The sequence below is a fragment of the Capsella rubella genome, unplaced genomic scaffold (genome assembly GCF_000375325.1).
Source record: "Capsella rubella cultivar Monte Gargano unplaced genomic scaffold, Caprub1_0 scaffold_4, whole genome shotgun sequence".
Classification (NCBI taxonomy): Eukaryota; Viridiplantae; Streptophyta; class Magnoliopsida; order Brassicales; family Brassicaceae; genus Capsella; species Capsella rubella.
This window is the reverse complement of record NW_006238920.1, coordinates 1,869,991-1,886,416: the sequence shown is the minus strand read 5'-3', so window position 1 is coordinate 1,886,416 and position 16,426 is coordinate 1,869,991. Positions and strand designations below refer to the sequence as shown.

Below are 16,426 nucleotides of genomic sequence, written 5' to 3'. Positions count from 1 at the left end.
TATAAATGTTATAAAATGATTTACAATGGTTTTAAAAGGTTTACTCAAGTTTTGAAAGGTTTTGGATGACTTTTAAAAGATTTACTAGGGTTTTTAAAAGTTTTTTTAAGGGATTTATAAATATTTACAAGGTTTTTTTAAGAAATTGCGGAAAAATTTTGGCTGAAAATTTTTGTTGGAAAATTTTTGGCGGGAAAATTTTTTGTCGGAATTTTTTGGCGGGAAAATTTTTGCCGAAAATTTTTGGCTGGAAATTTTTCGGAAGGAATATTCTTTTTGTTGGAAAGAATATTCATTTTTTCATCATGGGTTATAATAAAGGAGGGCAATTTAGTCACTTTGTACATTGAAAATAGTATTTTTGAAAGTGAACACCTAGAGAGGGTACTTGTAGAAAATGGTATCATAATAAATGTTAGTTGTGCAATATATTATTAGAAAGTTATATTTAGATTTTCTGATATTTTTATTTTTAAATATAATAAAATATAATTAAAATAAACATTATATTTGATTATTTTTTGTATAAGCCATTAGCCATATTTTAAGTTTAAGGTTTTTTAAACTTTTTATATAAATATTGTGTCATTCTAATAACAACCAACTATAAATAGTTCAGTTATTTTTTAAAAGCGTTATCAATATTTAATTATTTTATATCAATATTTGCTTAAAATAAATAGAAAAAAATAAAAATAAAAAACCTTTTGGTGGAGAAAAAATATTTGCAACTCTCCTTAAGGATTTGACTGTTCATCGTCTCAAAATTCACTAATTCTGGACTCACCAATCAACCCAGAAGGAGATATGATGTTTCAGGTCGCAGATCATCAAGACAACAACATCGGTAAGTATCAATTCTACGAATTGTCTTAAACTTTGAGACCAATCCGAATAATTCGATTTAAATCTGTAAAGTAAGGAACAATTGCAAATTTTAGAGCAATTTTAGGGATTTTAAACTAGCTTTGATGGGATTGGTTTCAAGAACAGCTTCATCTTGATAAATTAAAGCTTCCAAGGTTTAACATTTTTGGGTGTTACTGATAATACAGAGTTTCAAAGAAACAAGAAAGTGAAGCAGAACAATCATGAAACAGAATCAGATTACTCTTGTCTTGTTACCCATGTCACTGCTTCAAGTCAACACACAGATGCACTGGTGCGTTTGTATTATTTTGATTTTTGTTTGGTGTGTTCTGATTTGGTTTATTCTCCTACTCAAACCAAAGTGTTCTTTCATGTTGGCTATTTTATCATTGAATTGATATGCTTTTTAATTATGATACTTTGGAAACTGGTGTTTGCAGTATCTTCCACAAGATTTGACTAGCTCAAATGGTCTTACTAGGAAATGTAGCAAGAGTCCGCGACAGATCTTTTCATCGTATTCGTCGAGTGAGAAGCAGTTTGTAACATTTAGACTTGCACCAGTTGATGGTAGACATTGTAGATTGGTAAGGTCATCATCTATAGCACTTGTACATGTTTGTTTCTTTCATTCTACTTTGTATTGGTTTTTGACTATTAGTTTAAATCATCTATAGCGTCTTCCGATGCAATTCACGAGGGAGAACGGGATAAACAAGCCTGGGAAGATATATTTGTTGGGTAAAGATGGTTCAAAGTGGTTAGCGAATCTTCTCTCGGAAAGCAACAGAGGAAGAATGACTTTGGGAGACGGATGGAAAAGTTTCGTTAAAGCAAACGGCTTAAAGACGGGTGAATCTGTTACACTCAGGTTATATTGGGAAGATACTACTCCTGTGCTAAGTTTGTGCCCTGAAGTGTACAACACTGAGACAAGAGTAGGAGAAGAGTGTTTAGATGCAAGCGAGAAAGAGTCTTTTCCCATAGAGCCTAGTAGCAAAGTAGAGATCATTAAAGATGACATCAACAAAGACAAAAACACCAAAGATGAGAGCAGCTCATGGGAGAGAGAGAATCATCATATGAGATGTATGGATTCAACTTCACCAAGTCAGAACCACATTCTCACATTAAAAATCACACCTGACTGTCTTAAACATGGTAGACTGGTAAGTTCAACAGTTAACTCTTGTTCAATTTTATCCCTTAGGAAGGTGTTTTTAAAAATTCATTCTCTGTTCATATATTTTGTAGCGTATACCTCTGCAATTCATGACGGAAAATAGCATGAACAAGCCCGGGGAGATAACTCTTTTAGGTAAAGATGGTGCAAAGTGGCTAGCAAGTCTTCTACTAGAAAAAAGAGGAAGAATGAGTTTGGGAAAAGGCTGGAAAGAATTTGCTAAAGCAAATGGTTTAAAGACGGACGATTCCATCACGTTCGAGTTAATATGGGAAAACGCAACTCCCATTCTCAAGTTGCTTCGTATAGAGTCTAGCTATGGTAGAAGGGAAAGTGGATTTTCTAAAGAGTCTCTGACCATGGAACCTAACAGGGGAAACAAGACTAAAAAAGCAGACAACAACAGAGAAGAGAGCAAAATGTATCCTCCTAGATGTAGAGAATCAACTACAACAATCCAAAACCAGTTCATGGCATTAACTTTTACATGTAATACAATTAGCCTGGGTGCTCATGATCCTCAAACCCGTGAGGCCTTCATTTTCAGACACGAAGGAGATAATATGTTACATATCTCAGATTTGGGACACAGTTGTTTTGGTATTCGAGATGTGACGGCTCCAAGCAGCAAAAATGATCATGACAGAATCGGTAAGTTTGATAATATTTATCCTGCAAACTGGAGTTAATCTGGAAAGAAGTTTTAATTAAAATTTGATATGATTAAACGTAGCCTGAATCCGAGGTTTCTTTTTCTGACACAGGTAACATTTCGATGAAAATGCATCCGCACTTAAGTCAAGAAGCAGGCTTTTCATCATATGATGGTGACGATCATGGCAATTTTGGTATATTCAGTTCTCTTCTGTTTTATTGTAGTCCATAATTACTTCCTTTGGTAATACATTTTGACAAAGTGATTACCAAAATAAATGCATCTGAGGTCTTAACATGTGGGGTGTTTCTGATACAGAAGGTCCGAGTAAGAAAGTGAAGAAGAACAATCCAGAAACACAAGAAGATTATTCATCAGATCACTCTCGTTTTGTCACAACTTCGAGTCTACACGCAAATGCACTGGTGTGTTCAAAAATCTCAGTTTATTTTACTTCTGCATAAACTGAAATCTCATACCTTCTCTAATTGAACTATTCTTTCTAGGGGTAGAGATTTTGGTCCCATAAGGAAATGATTAAAATACATGGGCTTGAGTGAACTGTTGTTTCTATAGGGATGGACATTTTAGTGTTTGTTTAGTTAAGTCAAGTTCTGTTGAAGTTTAAAATCAAATTAACATGAATCTTGTTTTCGTTGATTGTAACATCTTGTTTAACTCTATGAGCTTTGTCTGTTTACTTCAGTTTGGTTATTTGCTGAAGCAAAACCTTCTTTTTGATTTTTTGTTTGATTTATTTGGTTTGGCTCTGTTTGGTTCATTACTCTTTCATATTAATTCATGAACCTAGCCAAATTGTTCTTTCACGTTGGTTATATTATCATTCCATAGAGCCTAGCAGTGAAAGAGTCTCTTCCCATAAAGCCTAGCAACGTCAGAAAGATCAGTGAATATGACAACAACAAAGATGAAAACAGCAAAGAGGAAAACAACATAGAGGTGAGCAGCTCATGCGAAAGAGAGAAGAATCATCTCAGATGTATAGCTTCAATTTCACCAAGCCAAAACCGATATGTTACATTAACAATCACACCTGACAGTCTCCGACAAGGTAGATTGGTAAGTTAATCAATAAACTATTGTTCTTTACATCACATACCGAAAGGGTCTCATATTTTATTCTTTGTTCATATCTTTTCTAGCGTCTTCCACTGGAATTCATGACGGAGAATGGTATGAATAAGCCCGGAGAGATAACTGTGTTAGGTAAAGATGGTGTGAAGTGGCTAGTTAGTCTTCTACTGGAAAGAAGAGGAAGATTGAGTTTGGGAAAAGGCTGGAAAGATATTGCTAAAGAAAACGGCTTAAAGACAGGCGATTCCATCACGTTAGAGTCAATCTGGGAAGATGCATCTCCTATGCTCAAGTTGCTCCATATAGAGTCTAGCAGTGTCTCTTGTTTCACAGATGCTAGCAGTGGACACAAGACCAGGGAAGCAGAAAACATCAGAGAAGAGAGTAGTAGCTCACCGAAGTTGAAGAAAAGAACGTATTGTCCTAGAAAACGAGATTCATCTTCAGATATCCAAAACCGATTCCTTACATTAACACTTACACATGAAGATGTCAGAGATGGTAACTTGGTAAGCTTATTAAAACACCTCTTTGCTTTAGAGGTTATCTCTTGAATTTCAATTGGTAATGAGATGTTTCTGTTCAAATATATCGCAGCATCTTCCAAGTCAATTCATGAGAGTTAACGGCATCAACAAGCCTGGACAGATAACTTTGTTGGGTCGAGGCGGTATGAAGTGGTTTGCATATTTACTGTCAAGAGATGGAACTGTCGTTGTGGGAAATGGTTGGAAAGGTTTTTGTGAAGCAAATGGTGTGATGTTAGGACAGTCTTTTATTTTGGAATTCATTCCCAAAGTAAATAATACAAACCATGTATTTAAGTTCTACTCCAACTAGGCAGACCAAATATATGTTAATTAGTACTTTAGCAAGGTTTCTCAAATGTTGTCTCCAGGTATCACACGCATGACAGGTTCTACATATATATATACATTTGTCTATATAATGAATTGTATTTCATCTTCGTCAACAATAAAAAAAAAAAAATGTTAAAGAAACAAAATCATTTGGCATCATCGTAAAGTAAAGGGAGATGCTTGTATCGTCGGCAAAACACAAAAAGAATCAGTGCATAGAACGAGAGTAATGGTTGTCGTTAGGGTTCCGTTTCTGTCTTAAAATCGCCATAGTTTCTCTCACAGGAGGCTGCAATGGTGCCTTTTTATTGCTGTGATGGTTCATGAACACATCGTCTGATACAAAATACTCATCTCCCTGTAAACCAACACAATATAATCAAGTCAAAATGTTTTCCTTGCGATTCAAGTTTGTATATACTAACCGGTTTGGTTGCTTTCTTCTTGGTCTTGGGATGAAGAGGCAGTTGATCTTCCCGTAAAACCAGATTCTTAGTGATTGCATCTCTTCCACTTTTAGGCATTGGTATCGAAAACTTCACAAAGATAATAAATGACTCATTTATAATGAACTGATCATATATATATAGATGTGGTTTTGGTTTAGCTACTACTTACTTTGGTCCCTTGAAGTTTAATACGTGGTGTACCCGCAACTATGGTGGTACCATTCTCGTCTATAGTAACCGCTACCTTAATTAGAGTGCCTGCATTACCGCACTTGGGACAGAAGTTTCTTCCAAGCTCATGAGTTACTGTGTAGCAAGCATGACATCTCAAGATCCACCTAAAAATATATCCAAACGTAATCAAAGTGTAAAGACATCTTTCTCAGCTAAAGTAACTTGGAAGGTAAAAGGCTTACCTCTTTAGTTGGCGAATTTGCTTTCCTCCAGGTGCAAGCAAACGCAAACCCATTTGAAGAATAACATTTTGCATTGCATAGTCACTTGTTATACAAGCTACACTGGACTCAGGTAAAGCTCTCAATGGCAAACTCTGCTCGTTTCCCTCAGCTTCAACTTCAACATCATCTTCACCATTCGTGTCCTCAAGCCCTTCTTGGAGATTCTTGAATGAATCTTGCTCCGACGACCTTAGGTCAGTAGTTGTATCCTGTGTGAAGTTACCAGTTTTTTCAGCTTCTTGATCTTTCTGAACTTCTTGCTCAGCCAAGGCATTGTAATGTTCCCACTTGGCTTTTCTCCTAAGGAACTTTCTATGAGTACTGCTACTAACCGCAGGTCTCCAGTCACAACTATCTTCATCATCATATTCGCCCCGCGACGCATCTATTCCTTCTACTACCATCTTACCCGCAAGCTTCACCTCTATTTTCTTAATCTCACCTTCTTGTTCATCCTCTGCTTGATCTTCAGTTATATTTATGTCAAGGTCTTGAAGCGGGAGGATCTTGGAGGACATGTTTGGTTTCTCCTCGGTATCATTCTCTAGTGCTTCCCACTCCTCCAAGTTAGCCACATTGGAGCCCCAACCAGGTAACTCCTCAGGTAATGATCTCTTTACCCTAACAGTTTGAATCGGCAGAGGAACATCTCTGAGATGTTTCGTCCCATGAAACTGAGCCTCGAGCGTGTATGTCAAAGCAATCACTTTGCGATCAACATCAGAGAGACCAAAGTCACCAGTTGCATTAGAAAAATTCACAACTACAAAAGAAAAAGAAAAAAAGTCAATGTCAGAGATACAACACAACAAATGCTTCTTGTCTTAAACACAACCAAATGGTTCTGTTTTCTATATACCTTTACTGAGAGATTCAAGAGAAGGTTCCATGGTTTCGATAGTGATGAAGTCGAGACGACGGCGAGAATCATGGTCACGGATCTCGTGGAGTACTTCAGGGACGGTTACGAATTTTTCGGCTACGAAGTTGTTCAAGCTTCCTTCGATGACGGCGTTGGCGTCAACGACCGCAATAGATATCCCTTTTGTGGATTTGCAGTTTCCGACCAAACCTAGAATCGCCGCCGGAGCTCCGGCCGTGGTCGGAGGTTTTGAAGGAGGATCTTTCTTCACTATGGAACTCCACATGATTGGTCGCGTTAGAGTTTCGTTACTGAGTGATGAGATAGAGCTAGAGACGAAGAAGAAGAGAGGAAAACAGACTAACCTAGCTTGGGCAACTCAAACACAGCGTCGTTTTGATTGTTCACTTATCTTTAAACCTAGTGCTATGACCCGTGCCATACACGCTTGTAGTATTTTATTGACTTGATTACAAATTTTTACTTTTATTTATAAAGAAATTGTTGTTTATTCACATAAAAAACAAATTTGAGATGATTAAGAGTTTATTTGGTTATATGATTATATTTTCTTATTATTAAGTATAATCTTGTAAAATAATATTTTAGAAAATATATATTCAAAAGCATATTAAACCCCAAAATCAAGTTAACATAACTAAAATCAACTTAGCACAACGAAAAAATAGTTAGAAATGATAGAAGAAACGAATATAATGGTCATTTTAATGTCTTTTTTTCTAGAACATAAGATGATACATCTAATAATTGCTCTGTTTTCTCACTAGAATTTAACGAAATTGTGGAATGCAAAAATTATAAAACATTCATAGCCTAAATATATATAAAGTGAATTTTAACAATTTAATCCAATTTCGCTCGAGAACAATATGGACACTGAATGGTCTATATAATATAAAAAATTATGTTAAAATCAATTTAGAAGAAAAACTAAACTCATTTTTATTCTCCAATTTTTTGAAAAAAAAAATTTAGTATCTTTTACACTATATATTTATTCTGATCCAATGTACAATCCATTAATACATGTATGTTAATAGGTATGGTCGTTAATGGACATAATAACTTATTTGTTCATAGTCAAAATTATGTACTAGATAAGTCTTTTTTTCTCTTCAGAAGAAGAAGCTGAACAAAGTTGGTATTTTTTCTCTTTGTTCCTCTGGCCTGACCAAATAAGTCTTTTTTAGGGTTTCTGCTTCTGGGTTTCGAAGCTTCGAGAAGAAAGTATCAGGGACTAGTAGAAGACGCACTATGTAATGTGGGTTTGAGAGAGGATGTTAAATTTGTCAGATTTTGGACCTGGCTCCTGTGAGAATCGAGACTTACCGGCTCCAAGCAGCAACAATGATCAACACAAGACCGGTGAGCTTGATTCTGTTTTGTTTCGACGATATAAACTGCAAAGTTGACGTTTTTATTATGATTGGGAAAGCAATTTAAGGGATTTGTCTGATCCGGGTTATGGAAAAGGAGTGAAATTTAGCATTGTTGAAGAAAGGTTTAGTCTTGTGTGTATTTCTTACAAATACCTCTCTTAGTCACAGGTAACATTTCGAGGAAGAAGCATCGGCGTTTAAGGACAGATGAAGGAGATGATGAACAGAACAACACGGGTATGTTCTATCTTTGTGTCTGTGTGTATCTATACAAATTACTTGGTTTTGTAAGGTTGTGTTAAGATTTAAGAACAGTTTGAAATAAAAGTATTAGAGGGTTTATAAAGTTTGATTTTTTTTCACTGATGCAGAACATGTGAGAAAGAAGAAAATGAAGAAGAACAATTTGGAAACTGAAGCTGATTCATCGTCAGACCACTCTTGTTTTGTTGCCCTTGTCACAGATTCGAATCTACACAAAGATGCTCTGGTGCTTATACTTTTCTTTTGCATACTGTGGTTTGGTCAGTCAGTCAACCAAACGATGCCAACAGTTATTGCATACTGTGCTTTAATCAATAAACTGCTGTTTATAAAGTTTGGCGCTTTGGCTCAAACGTTAACTTCAATGTGGGTTTCTCAAATTTTTTAGTTTGGTTCACTTTGTCATATATATTGAAGTAAAATCATATTTCATTTCGATTCTACTTGGTCTGATTTGATTGCATTTGGCTTGGTGTGATTTGGCCTATATGCCTGCAAGCGTATTTTGTGTTCTATCACATTTGCTATACGTTTGTTAAGATGCTTTAGTAATGAAACTAAAACAAAGGTTTTTGTTGAAAATACCTGACCCCTTGTGTTGCAGTATCTTCCACAAGATTTAACAAGCTCAGTTGGTCTTCAGAGAAATTGCAGTAAGATTATTGTAACAGATGGAAGGGAAAGATCATGGGAAATGGACCTGAGTTTCGACAATTCATCTGATACTTTCTACATTAGCCAAGGTTGGAGAAGTTTCTGCGATGAAAACGGTAAAAAAGCAGGAGGCGTCTTTGTTTTCAAACTAGTTGGAAACATGGAAACTCCAATTCTCAGTTTCTGTTCTACTGAATCTATCAACGATGGAACACAAGGAAATAAGAAGAACAAAGAAAACTGTATGCATCTGGAGAGAAAAGAGAAGCCTATGAGATGTAGAAATTCAACTTCACCAAGCAAAAGCCGGTTTGTGACATTAACGCTTACACATGACAACCTCATAAAGTCTAGACGGGTGAGTACATTGATCAAGTTTTGTTTTAGAGGGTAAGTTAGTTTTATCTCTTAGACTCTTATTAAGTATGCTATCTATTCAAATATGTGTCAGGGTCTTCCATTGCCATTCACAAAAGAAAATGGCTTGGAAAGACCTGGGATGATAACTCTGTTGGGCACAGCTGGTATGAAGTGGGTGGCAAATCTTCAACGGGAAGCTTCAGGAAGAATGGTTTTGGGAAAGGGCTGGAGTGATTTTGTTAAGGCAAATGGCTTAAAGACTGGCGAATCTTTCACATTAGAGGCAATTGTGGAGAACAAAACTCCTATGCTCAGTTTGTTCAGTACACGGTCCACAAGTGAGCAAGGAGAGTGTTCAAAAGATAGCAAGAAAGAGTTAATTTCTTCAAAACCTAGTGGTGGAGAAAAAATGATGAAAGCGAATAACATCAAAGCCGTGAGGAGAGACTCAGTTCCTGCAGGCATGAAACGATTTGTGACTTTAACACTTAAACATACCAGCCTTAAAAACTTTAGACATGTGAGTTCATCAATCAATTCTTTTTCCAGAACGTACAATAAGTTATATCTATTAACTGTGTTAATTGTTCAATTATGTTTCAGTATCTTCCATTGTCATTCACAAGAATAATTGGCTTGGACAAACCTGGAATTATAAATCTGGTTGGCAAAGATGGTACAAAGTGGGAGGCAAATCTGCTGAGGGAAAAGAGAGAAATAATGTGTCTGGGAAAGGGCTGGAAAAAGTTCGCTTTATCAAACGGTTTGAAGAGCGGTGACTCGTTTACGTTGGAGGCAATTTTGGAGAACGGAACTCTTATGCTCAGTTTGTTCAGTACACAGTCCACAAGTGATGAAAGCCAGCAAAGGGAGTGTTCAAAAGATAGCGAGAAAGAGTTGACTTCTTCAACACCTAGTAGTGGAGACAAAATGATGAAAACAAATAAGATCAGAGACATGTGGAGAAACTCATTTCCTGCAGGCAAGAAACGATTCGTGACTTTAACATTTACACATACCAACCTCAAAAAATGTAGACAGGTGAGTTCATCAATCAATTCTTGTTTCAGAACGTATATTAAGTTATATCTATTGCACTTTTATCAACTGTGTTATCCATTCAATGATGTTTCAGTATCTTCCAATGTCATTCACAAGAAAAATTGGCTTGGACAAACCTGGAATTATAACTCTGGTTGGCAAAGATGGTACAAAGTGGGAGGCAAGTCTTCTGAAGGAAAAAAAAGAAAAAATGTGGCTCGGAAAGGGCTGGAAAAAGTTCGCTTTATCAAACGGTTTGAAGAGCGGTGACTCGTTCACGTTGGAGGCATTTTTGGAGAACGGAACTCCTATGCTCAGTTTGTTCAGTACACAGTCCACAAGTGATGGAAGCCAGCAAAGAGAGTTCTGCAAAGATAGCGAGAAAGGGTCGACTTCTGCAGAACCTAGCAGAGGAAACAAGAACAGGAATGCCACTAACGACAGTGACGAGAGGAGAGACTCATCTTCATCAATCCAAAATCGATTTGTGACATTAACACTCACACCAGAAGATGTTAGAGACTGTAAACTAGTAAGTGCATCAGATAACTATTGTTTCAAAGGTTGGTTAGCTTCTTTCTTGATTCTAATTAGTAAACGAGATATGTTTGATCACATCTTTTGCAGATTCTTCCAAGTCAATTCATGAAGGCTAGTGGGATCAACAAGCTAGGGAAGATAACTATCTTGGGTCAACACAAAATGAAGTGCTTTGCATATCTACTGTCAAAAGATGGAGTGGTAGCTCTGGGATCTGGTTGGAAGGGCTTTTGTGAGGCTAATGGCGTTAAGATAGGAGATTCATTCACTTTGGAATATATTGATGAACAAGACACATCTCTTGTGCTTAAGTTCTCTTCCAAATTCGTAGGGTAAAGAGAGACATATAAAGTTTTATTCAAAGATGTAAATTGCACAAGCCTTCCTTTAAAACTAGAAGCCTTTTTGTTTGCTAAGTATAAAAAGTTTGGATTTGGAATCTCATATCTTTGATACTGAGAATGAGATTTTTCAATCACAATCTTTAGTTAATTTGTTCGAACAAACTCATCTGTATTTTAACATTTAACACTTAAATGAATAGTTAAACTAAGGATACGCGCCGAGTTTTCGAATTTTTAACTCAACAATTGTATATGCTAACATTAAAACTCGATCCCTGAAGAAGAGGGAGGAGGAACAAACAAAGTTGCGTCTGCCCTGAAAAAAAGAAGAGTCTTTTCACCTGAGACAGCAATTTCTAGGGTTTTTGCATTCCTTGTCGAAGCTTCCAGAAGAAAGGAACGGGGAGTAGAAGACAGACCGTGTAAAGTGGGTTTTGAGAGATGGTGTTAAAGTTGTCGGATTTAGGACCTGGCTGCTGTGAGAATCGAGGCTTAGCGACTCCAAGCAGTGACAATGATCAGGGCAAGACCGGTGAGTTTGATTCTGTTCTGTTTTGACGATATAAACTGCAAAAATGAAGTTTTTATGTGAGAGGAAACTGTGATGAAAGCAATTTAAGTTCTTTGTCTGATTCGGGTTTTGAGTAATGACTAATGAGTGAAATTTAGCACTGTTGATGAAAGATTTTGTCTTGTGTGTATCTCTGTCTTAGTCCTAGATGTTTTAACGCAGGTAACATTTCGAGGAAGAAGCATCGGCGACTAAGAACAGAAGAAGGTAATTCTAATTCTGCTTTATCTTGTTGTAATGACCAAGATTACTTGGTTTGTTGAGGCTGTTTCAAGAACAGTTTTACAAGTTTGGTTTTTTCACTGATGCAGAACATGTGAGAAAGAAGAAAATGAAGAAGACCAATTTGGAAACTGAAGCTGATTCATCGTCAGACCACTCTTGTTTTGTTGCCCTTGTCACAGCTTCAAATCTACAGAAAGATGCTCTGGTGCTTATATTCTAGCTTTTTTTTTGTTTGCATAATGTGGGTTAAGTCACTTAGTAAACCAAACGATGCTAACAGTTTAATGCATACTGTGCTTTTAGTCAGTGAAGAGATGTTTCTAAAGTTTGGCACTTTGGTTCAAACGTTAACTTCAATGTGGGTTTCTCAAATTTATTCTGAACTTTAGTTTGGTTACTTAGATTCTGCTTAGTCTGGTTTGATTTGGCCTGTATATGCTTGCTACTTATTTTGTGTACCTAGTAGAATCAGGAGACTGAAGAAAGTGTTCTATCACATTTGCTATACTGTTGTTGAGATGGTTAGTGATGAGACTAAAACAAAGGTTTGTGCTGAAAATTGTCTGAACCCTTTTGTTGCAGTATCTTCCACATGATTTAACAAGCTCAGTTGGTCTTCAGAGAAATTGCAATAAGATTGTTGTAACAGATGATAGGGAAAGATCATGGGCAATGGACCTGAGTTTCAACAAATCATCTGATACTTTCTACATTAGCCGAGGTTGGAGAAGTTTCTGCGATGAAAACAGTAAAAAAGCAGGAGGTGTCTTTGTTTTCAAACTAGTTGGGAACAGGGAAGTTCGGGAGCTCAGTTTCTGCTCCACTGAATCTATCAACAAGGGAATACACAGAGACAAGAAAGACAAAGAAAATTGTATGGAGCTGAAGATGAAGAAGAAGCGTATGAGATTTAGAGTTTCAACTTCACCAAGCCAAAACCGGTTTGTGACATTAATACTTACTGATGACAACCTCACTAAAAGCAGACGGGTGAGTTCATCAATCAACCCTTGTTTCAGAGGGTGCGTTAGTTTGATATCTTGCATTCTTATTAAGTATGTTATTCATTCAATTATGTTTCAGTATCTTCCATTGTCATTCACAAGAGAAAATGGCTTGGACGAATCTGGGATAATAACTCTAGTTGGCAAAGATGGTGCAAGGTGGGAGGGAAGTATTCGAAGGGAAAAAACAGGAATAATGTGTCTCCGAAGAAGTTGGAAAAACTTCGCTATTGCAAACGGCTTAAAGAGCGGCGAATCATTCACGTTGGAGGCAATTTTGGAGAACGGTACTCGTCTGCTCAGGTTGTCCAGTACAGAGGCCACACGTGATAGAATGCAGAAAGAAGAGTGTTCAAAAGGTAGCGAGAAAGAGTCGATTTTTTCAGAACATAGCAGTGGCAAAGAGAGCAGCAAAGCCAAGAACAACAGAGACGTGAGGAGAAACTCATTTCCAGCGAGCCTGCACCCATTCGTGACATTAACGCTTACTCATGACAACCTCATTAAAAGTAGACGGGTGAGTTCATCAATCAACTCTTGTTTCAGAGGGTAGACGTTAGATTGATCACTTGTACTCATATTAAGTATGTTATCCACTTAATTGTGTTCCAGTATCTCCCATTGTCATTCACAAGAGAAAATGGCTTGGACGAACCCGGGATAATAACTCTAGTTGGCAACGATGGTACAAAGTTGGAGGCAATTATTCGAAGGGAAAAAACAGGAATGATGTGTCTTGGAAATGGCTGGAAAGAGTTTGCTATATCAAATGGTTTGAAGAGCGGTGAATCTTTCACGTTGGAGGCAATTTTGGAGAATGGAACTCCTATGCTAAGTTTGTGCAGTACAGAGTCCACAAGTGGTAGAAGCCAGCAAGGAGAGTGTTCCAAAAATAGCGAGAAAGAGTCGATATCTGCAGAAATTATCAGAGGTTACAAGAACAGTAAAGCCACTAGCACCAGAGAGGAGAGGAGAGACTTGTCTTCAGCAATCCAAAATCAATCTGTGACATTAACACTCACACCAGAAGATGTTAGAGACTGTAAACTAGTAGGTTCATCAGATAACTCTTGCATCAAACGTTGCTTCGTGTATGTCTTGATTCTAATTAGTAATGAACTGTGTTTATTCAAATCTTTTGCAGATTCTTCCAAGTCAATTCATGAAGGCTAGTGGCATCAACAAGCTAGGGAAGATAACTATCTTGGGTCAACGCAGAATGAAGTGCTTTGCGTATCTACTGTCAAAAGATGGAGTTGTGGCTCTGGGATCTGGTTGGAAAGGCTTTTGTGAGGCTAATGGCGTTAAGACAGGGGACTTATTCACTTTGGAATGTGTTTATGAACAAGACACAACTCCTGCGTTTAAGTTCAGTTCCAAGTAAAGTTAACAAGCTTAGCTTCCTTGGTTTAATTATGAAAATCATAATGCTAATGTGATTTTCTCGTTTACTAAAACACTTGTGTATGTTATTAGAGTGTGAAACGTTAACATACCTAATAATAAACACCAAAAAAAAATCCATAACATACCCACATTAAATAACCTGATAATAACCAAAAATCAGAACAAAGCACCCACATTAAAAAAATCAAAAATCCTAAGAATCAACCGATGATAAAAAAAAAACCAAAACAATAACCAAAGCTTCCTTGTCCGGCAAGTCATCATTAGGTTTCTCGTTTGGCTAATCGTACTTGGCAGGGAAAGGAACGAGAACGAAACAGAGTTGATCTTTGGAGTGAAAAGACCATAGGCTGACCTTATGTTCTCTCCTTAGACGGCAATCTCTAACTACTTGTTTCCAACGAGTAATCAGATTATATAAAAAACGGCCTGTCATAGGCCATAACTTCAGACTCATTTTGTATTCTTTGATCTCCTTGCGATCAAAAGATACCACCAAGAGTATCGAGTTCACTCCTATTTTATTGCGGAACCTCTTGAGATCTTCTTCAAGGATAAGTTCTTCAGCGGGTCTCAAGAAATCCAACTCCACAACGTCCGTGATAGGTATCGAGAGACGATTGTTGTTATCATTGACATCAGTTTCCGTCAGTTCTTTAACTATGATCTTCTTCGAATCGTCTTCCTCATCTCCATCTTTCTTTTCTCTCATCAACATTCTCAGCCACTCTGGCGTTGTCTCTCTTATCTTTAAAGTAGCATCTTTCTTATTGCCTGTTTCCTTTTTAGTTTGTTTTTCCATGCAAGGAGGGAGATTATACTCTTTAAGGTCTTCTTCTTTAAGCAAAGACTCCATGATGGTAGTAATACGAGTAGTAATCGCCGAGCTAATGTATGGAAGAGACGTCCTCTTCATAGCATCTTTCTTACTTTGTTTTGTCTTCTTAGATTCTCGTTCCATGGGAGGAGCGAGATTATGGTCTTCAAGGTCTTCGTCTTCGAGCATAGAGTAGTACTCTACGACGGTAGAAGAACGAGTAGTAATCGTCGTCGAGCTTTTGTTTCTCCGAAGAGAGTCTCTCTTCTCAGCATCTTTACGTATAGATAACTGAAGTCTCCTATACTCTCTAAGTGTTGGTTTTGAGTTTAAGCATAAGCAGTAATGTTTCCGCACACTCAACATCTTGAGGCAGCTCTTCTTTGATCGTCATAATTAACTTTTGGCTTGTTGTAATAGAGAGAGATGAATTATGTGTATATATAATAGGGAGATTGAGAGATTACTCGTCGTCGTCCTTCTTCTAATAGTATTTGGAGTTCTTTTTCAAAGTTATCTTGTTTAAAAAAAAATATAAATAAAACAATTTTATTATTTTTGGGAGCACATATTTATAATTTGTAATAGTATTTGGAGATGTTTCAAAGTTATCTTGTTCTTTTTAAAAATATTATTAGATAGAACATTTTTTTTTATTGTTGGAAGCATATACATATTTATAATTTATAATAGTATTTGGAGTTGTTTTAAAATTCATTAACTTAATTTATAATTTTTAAACCATACTTAGACAATAATGACTTTGAATATATCATTTATAAACTACACCAAAATTACTTAATTTAATTAATTTCTAAACGACACCATAATAATTTGATTTAAAATTGCATATATTTATAATTAATTTATATTTATATCAGTATTTGAAGTTGTTTTCAAAGTTATTAAGTGTATATTTGCTGTTTCTTACAAAGTAAATAGAAGGGATTGATTAGAATTTACTTGATTGATTAGAATTTGGGAGCCATATTATTTGGGGAGCAGTAATATAAAAAGCATATTTACGACGAATTTTTTTTTTTACTTATTATTTTGGAAATTATTTAGCAAATGCATTTTTTTGGCTTTATTATGAGAAATTTTGACTAATGCCCTATATTTGATACCTTTTGGTAAAAATACCATTTTTATTGCTATTTTCATTTTTTACTCTTTTTTACATAATAAAAATATGTTCAATTAAGTTTTAGTTTTTTTTAAGGTTTAGATTTTCTGTTGTACATTTATGGTATAGTTTTGAGAGGATCAATTTAGTAACTGGAGTTTTGGATTTAGAATTTAGTCGTTTTGCATATAGAAAAGATATATTATTGGATGTAAATAAATAAATAAATAAATATATATAT

At 36.2% G+C, this 16,426-nt stretch overlaps 5 protein-coding genes across 8 annotated transcripts; 3 read left to right on the top strand and 2 right to left on the bottom strand.

Annotated features, from left to right (window-relative positions):
- Positions 1–722: 722 nt before the first annotated feature.
- LOC17890131 (B3 domain-containing protein REM-like 1) lies at positions 723–4,747 on the top strand. Of its 3 annotated transcripts, none has more exons than XM_023783641.1 (10): positions 723–847; positions 1,056–1,162; positions 1,311–1,457; positions 1,548–2,039; positions 2,125–2,704; positions 2,818–2,901; positions 3,030–3,133; positions 3,561–3,788; positions 3,872–4,312; positions 4,401–4,747. In XM_023783641.1, exons 1-10 carry the CDS (start codon positions 808–810, stop codon positions 4,641–4,643), a joined length of 2,466 nt encoding a protein of 821 aa, XP_023639409.1. In that variant the 5' UTR covers positions 723–807; the 3' UTR covers positions 4,644–4,747. The 3 variants fall into 3 exon arrangements, with proteins under 3 accessions (XP_023639409.1, XP_023639408.1, XP_023639410.1); XM_023783640.1 differs by having other exon boundaries at positions 3,027–3,133; XM_023783642.1 differs by having other exon boundaries at positions 758–847; positions 1,352–1,457; positions 3,027–3,133.
- A 56-nt stretch (positions 4,748–4,803) lies between these two features.
- On the bottom strand, positions 4,804–6,791 carry LOC17889925 (RNA-binding protein NOB1). The gene is made up of 5 exons (XM_006296235.2): positions 6,430–6,791; positions 5,529–6,333; positions 5,282–5,450; positions 5,089–5,199; positions 4,804–5,021 (listed from the first exon to the last, which is right to left on the bottom strand). The coding sequence occupies exons 1-5, from the start codon at positions 6,716–6,718 to the stop codon at positions 4,872–4,874; spliced, it is 1,524 nt and encodes a 507-aa protein (XP_006296297.1). The 5' UTR covers positions 6,719–6,791; the 3' UTR covers positions 4,804–4,871.
- Positions 6,792–7,566: 775 nt separating this feature from the next.
- LOC111830911 (B3 domain-containing protein REM12-like) lies at positions 7,567–11,135 on the top strand. Of its 2 annotated transcripts, none has more exons than XM_023783643.1 (8): positions 7,567–7,818; positions 7,995–8,069; positions 8,204–8,322; positions 8,701–9,108; positions 9,202–9,630; positions 9,714–10,151; positions 10,246–10,683; positions 10,779–11,135. In XM_023783643.1, the coding sequence occupies exons 1-8, from the start codon at positions 7,731–7,733 to the stop codon at positions 11,025–11,027; spliced, it is 2,244 nt and encodes a 747-aa protein (XP_023639411.1). In that variant the 5' UTR covers positions 7,567–7,730; the 3' UTR covers positions 11,028–11,135. The 2 variants fall into 2 exon arrangements, with proteins under 2 accessions (XP_023639411.1, XP_023639412.1); XM_023783644.1 differs by having other exon boundaries at positions 7,568–7,818; positions 8,001–8,069.
- A 191-nt stretch (positions 11,136–11,326) lies between these two features.
- Positions 11,327–14,422, top strand: LOC111830912 (B3 domain-containing protein REM12-like). The gene is made up of 7 exons (XM_023783645.1): positions 11,327–11,567; positions 11,769–11,813; positions 11,918–12,036; positions 12,414–12,821; positions 12,915–13,352; positions 13,448–13,885; positions 13,980–14,422. The coding sequence occupies exons 1-7, from the start codon at positions 11,477–11,479 to the stop codon at positions 14,217–14,219; spliced, it is 1,779 nt and encodes a 592-aa protein (XP_023639413.1). The 5' UTR covers positions 11,327–11,476; the 3' UTR covers positions 14,220–14,422.
- Positions 14,423–14,522: 100 nt separating this feature from the next.
- LOC17889545 (B3 domain-containing protein At2g24670) lies at positions 14,523–15,425 on the bottom strand. The gene has a single exon (XM_006295702.1). It carries the CDS (start codon positions 15,423–15,425, stop codon positions 14,523–14,525), a length of 903 nt encoding a protein of 300 aa, XP_006295764.1.
- Positions 15,426–16,426: the final 1,001 nt, after the last annotated feature.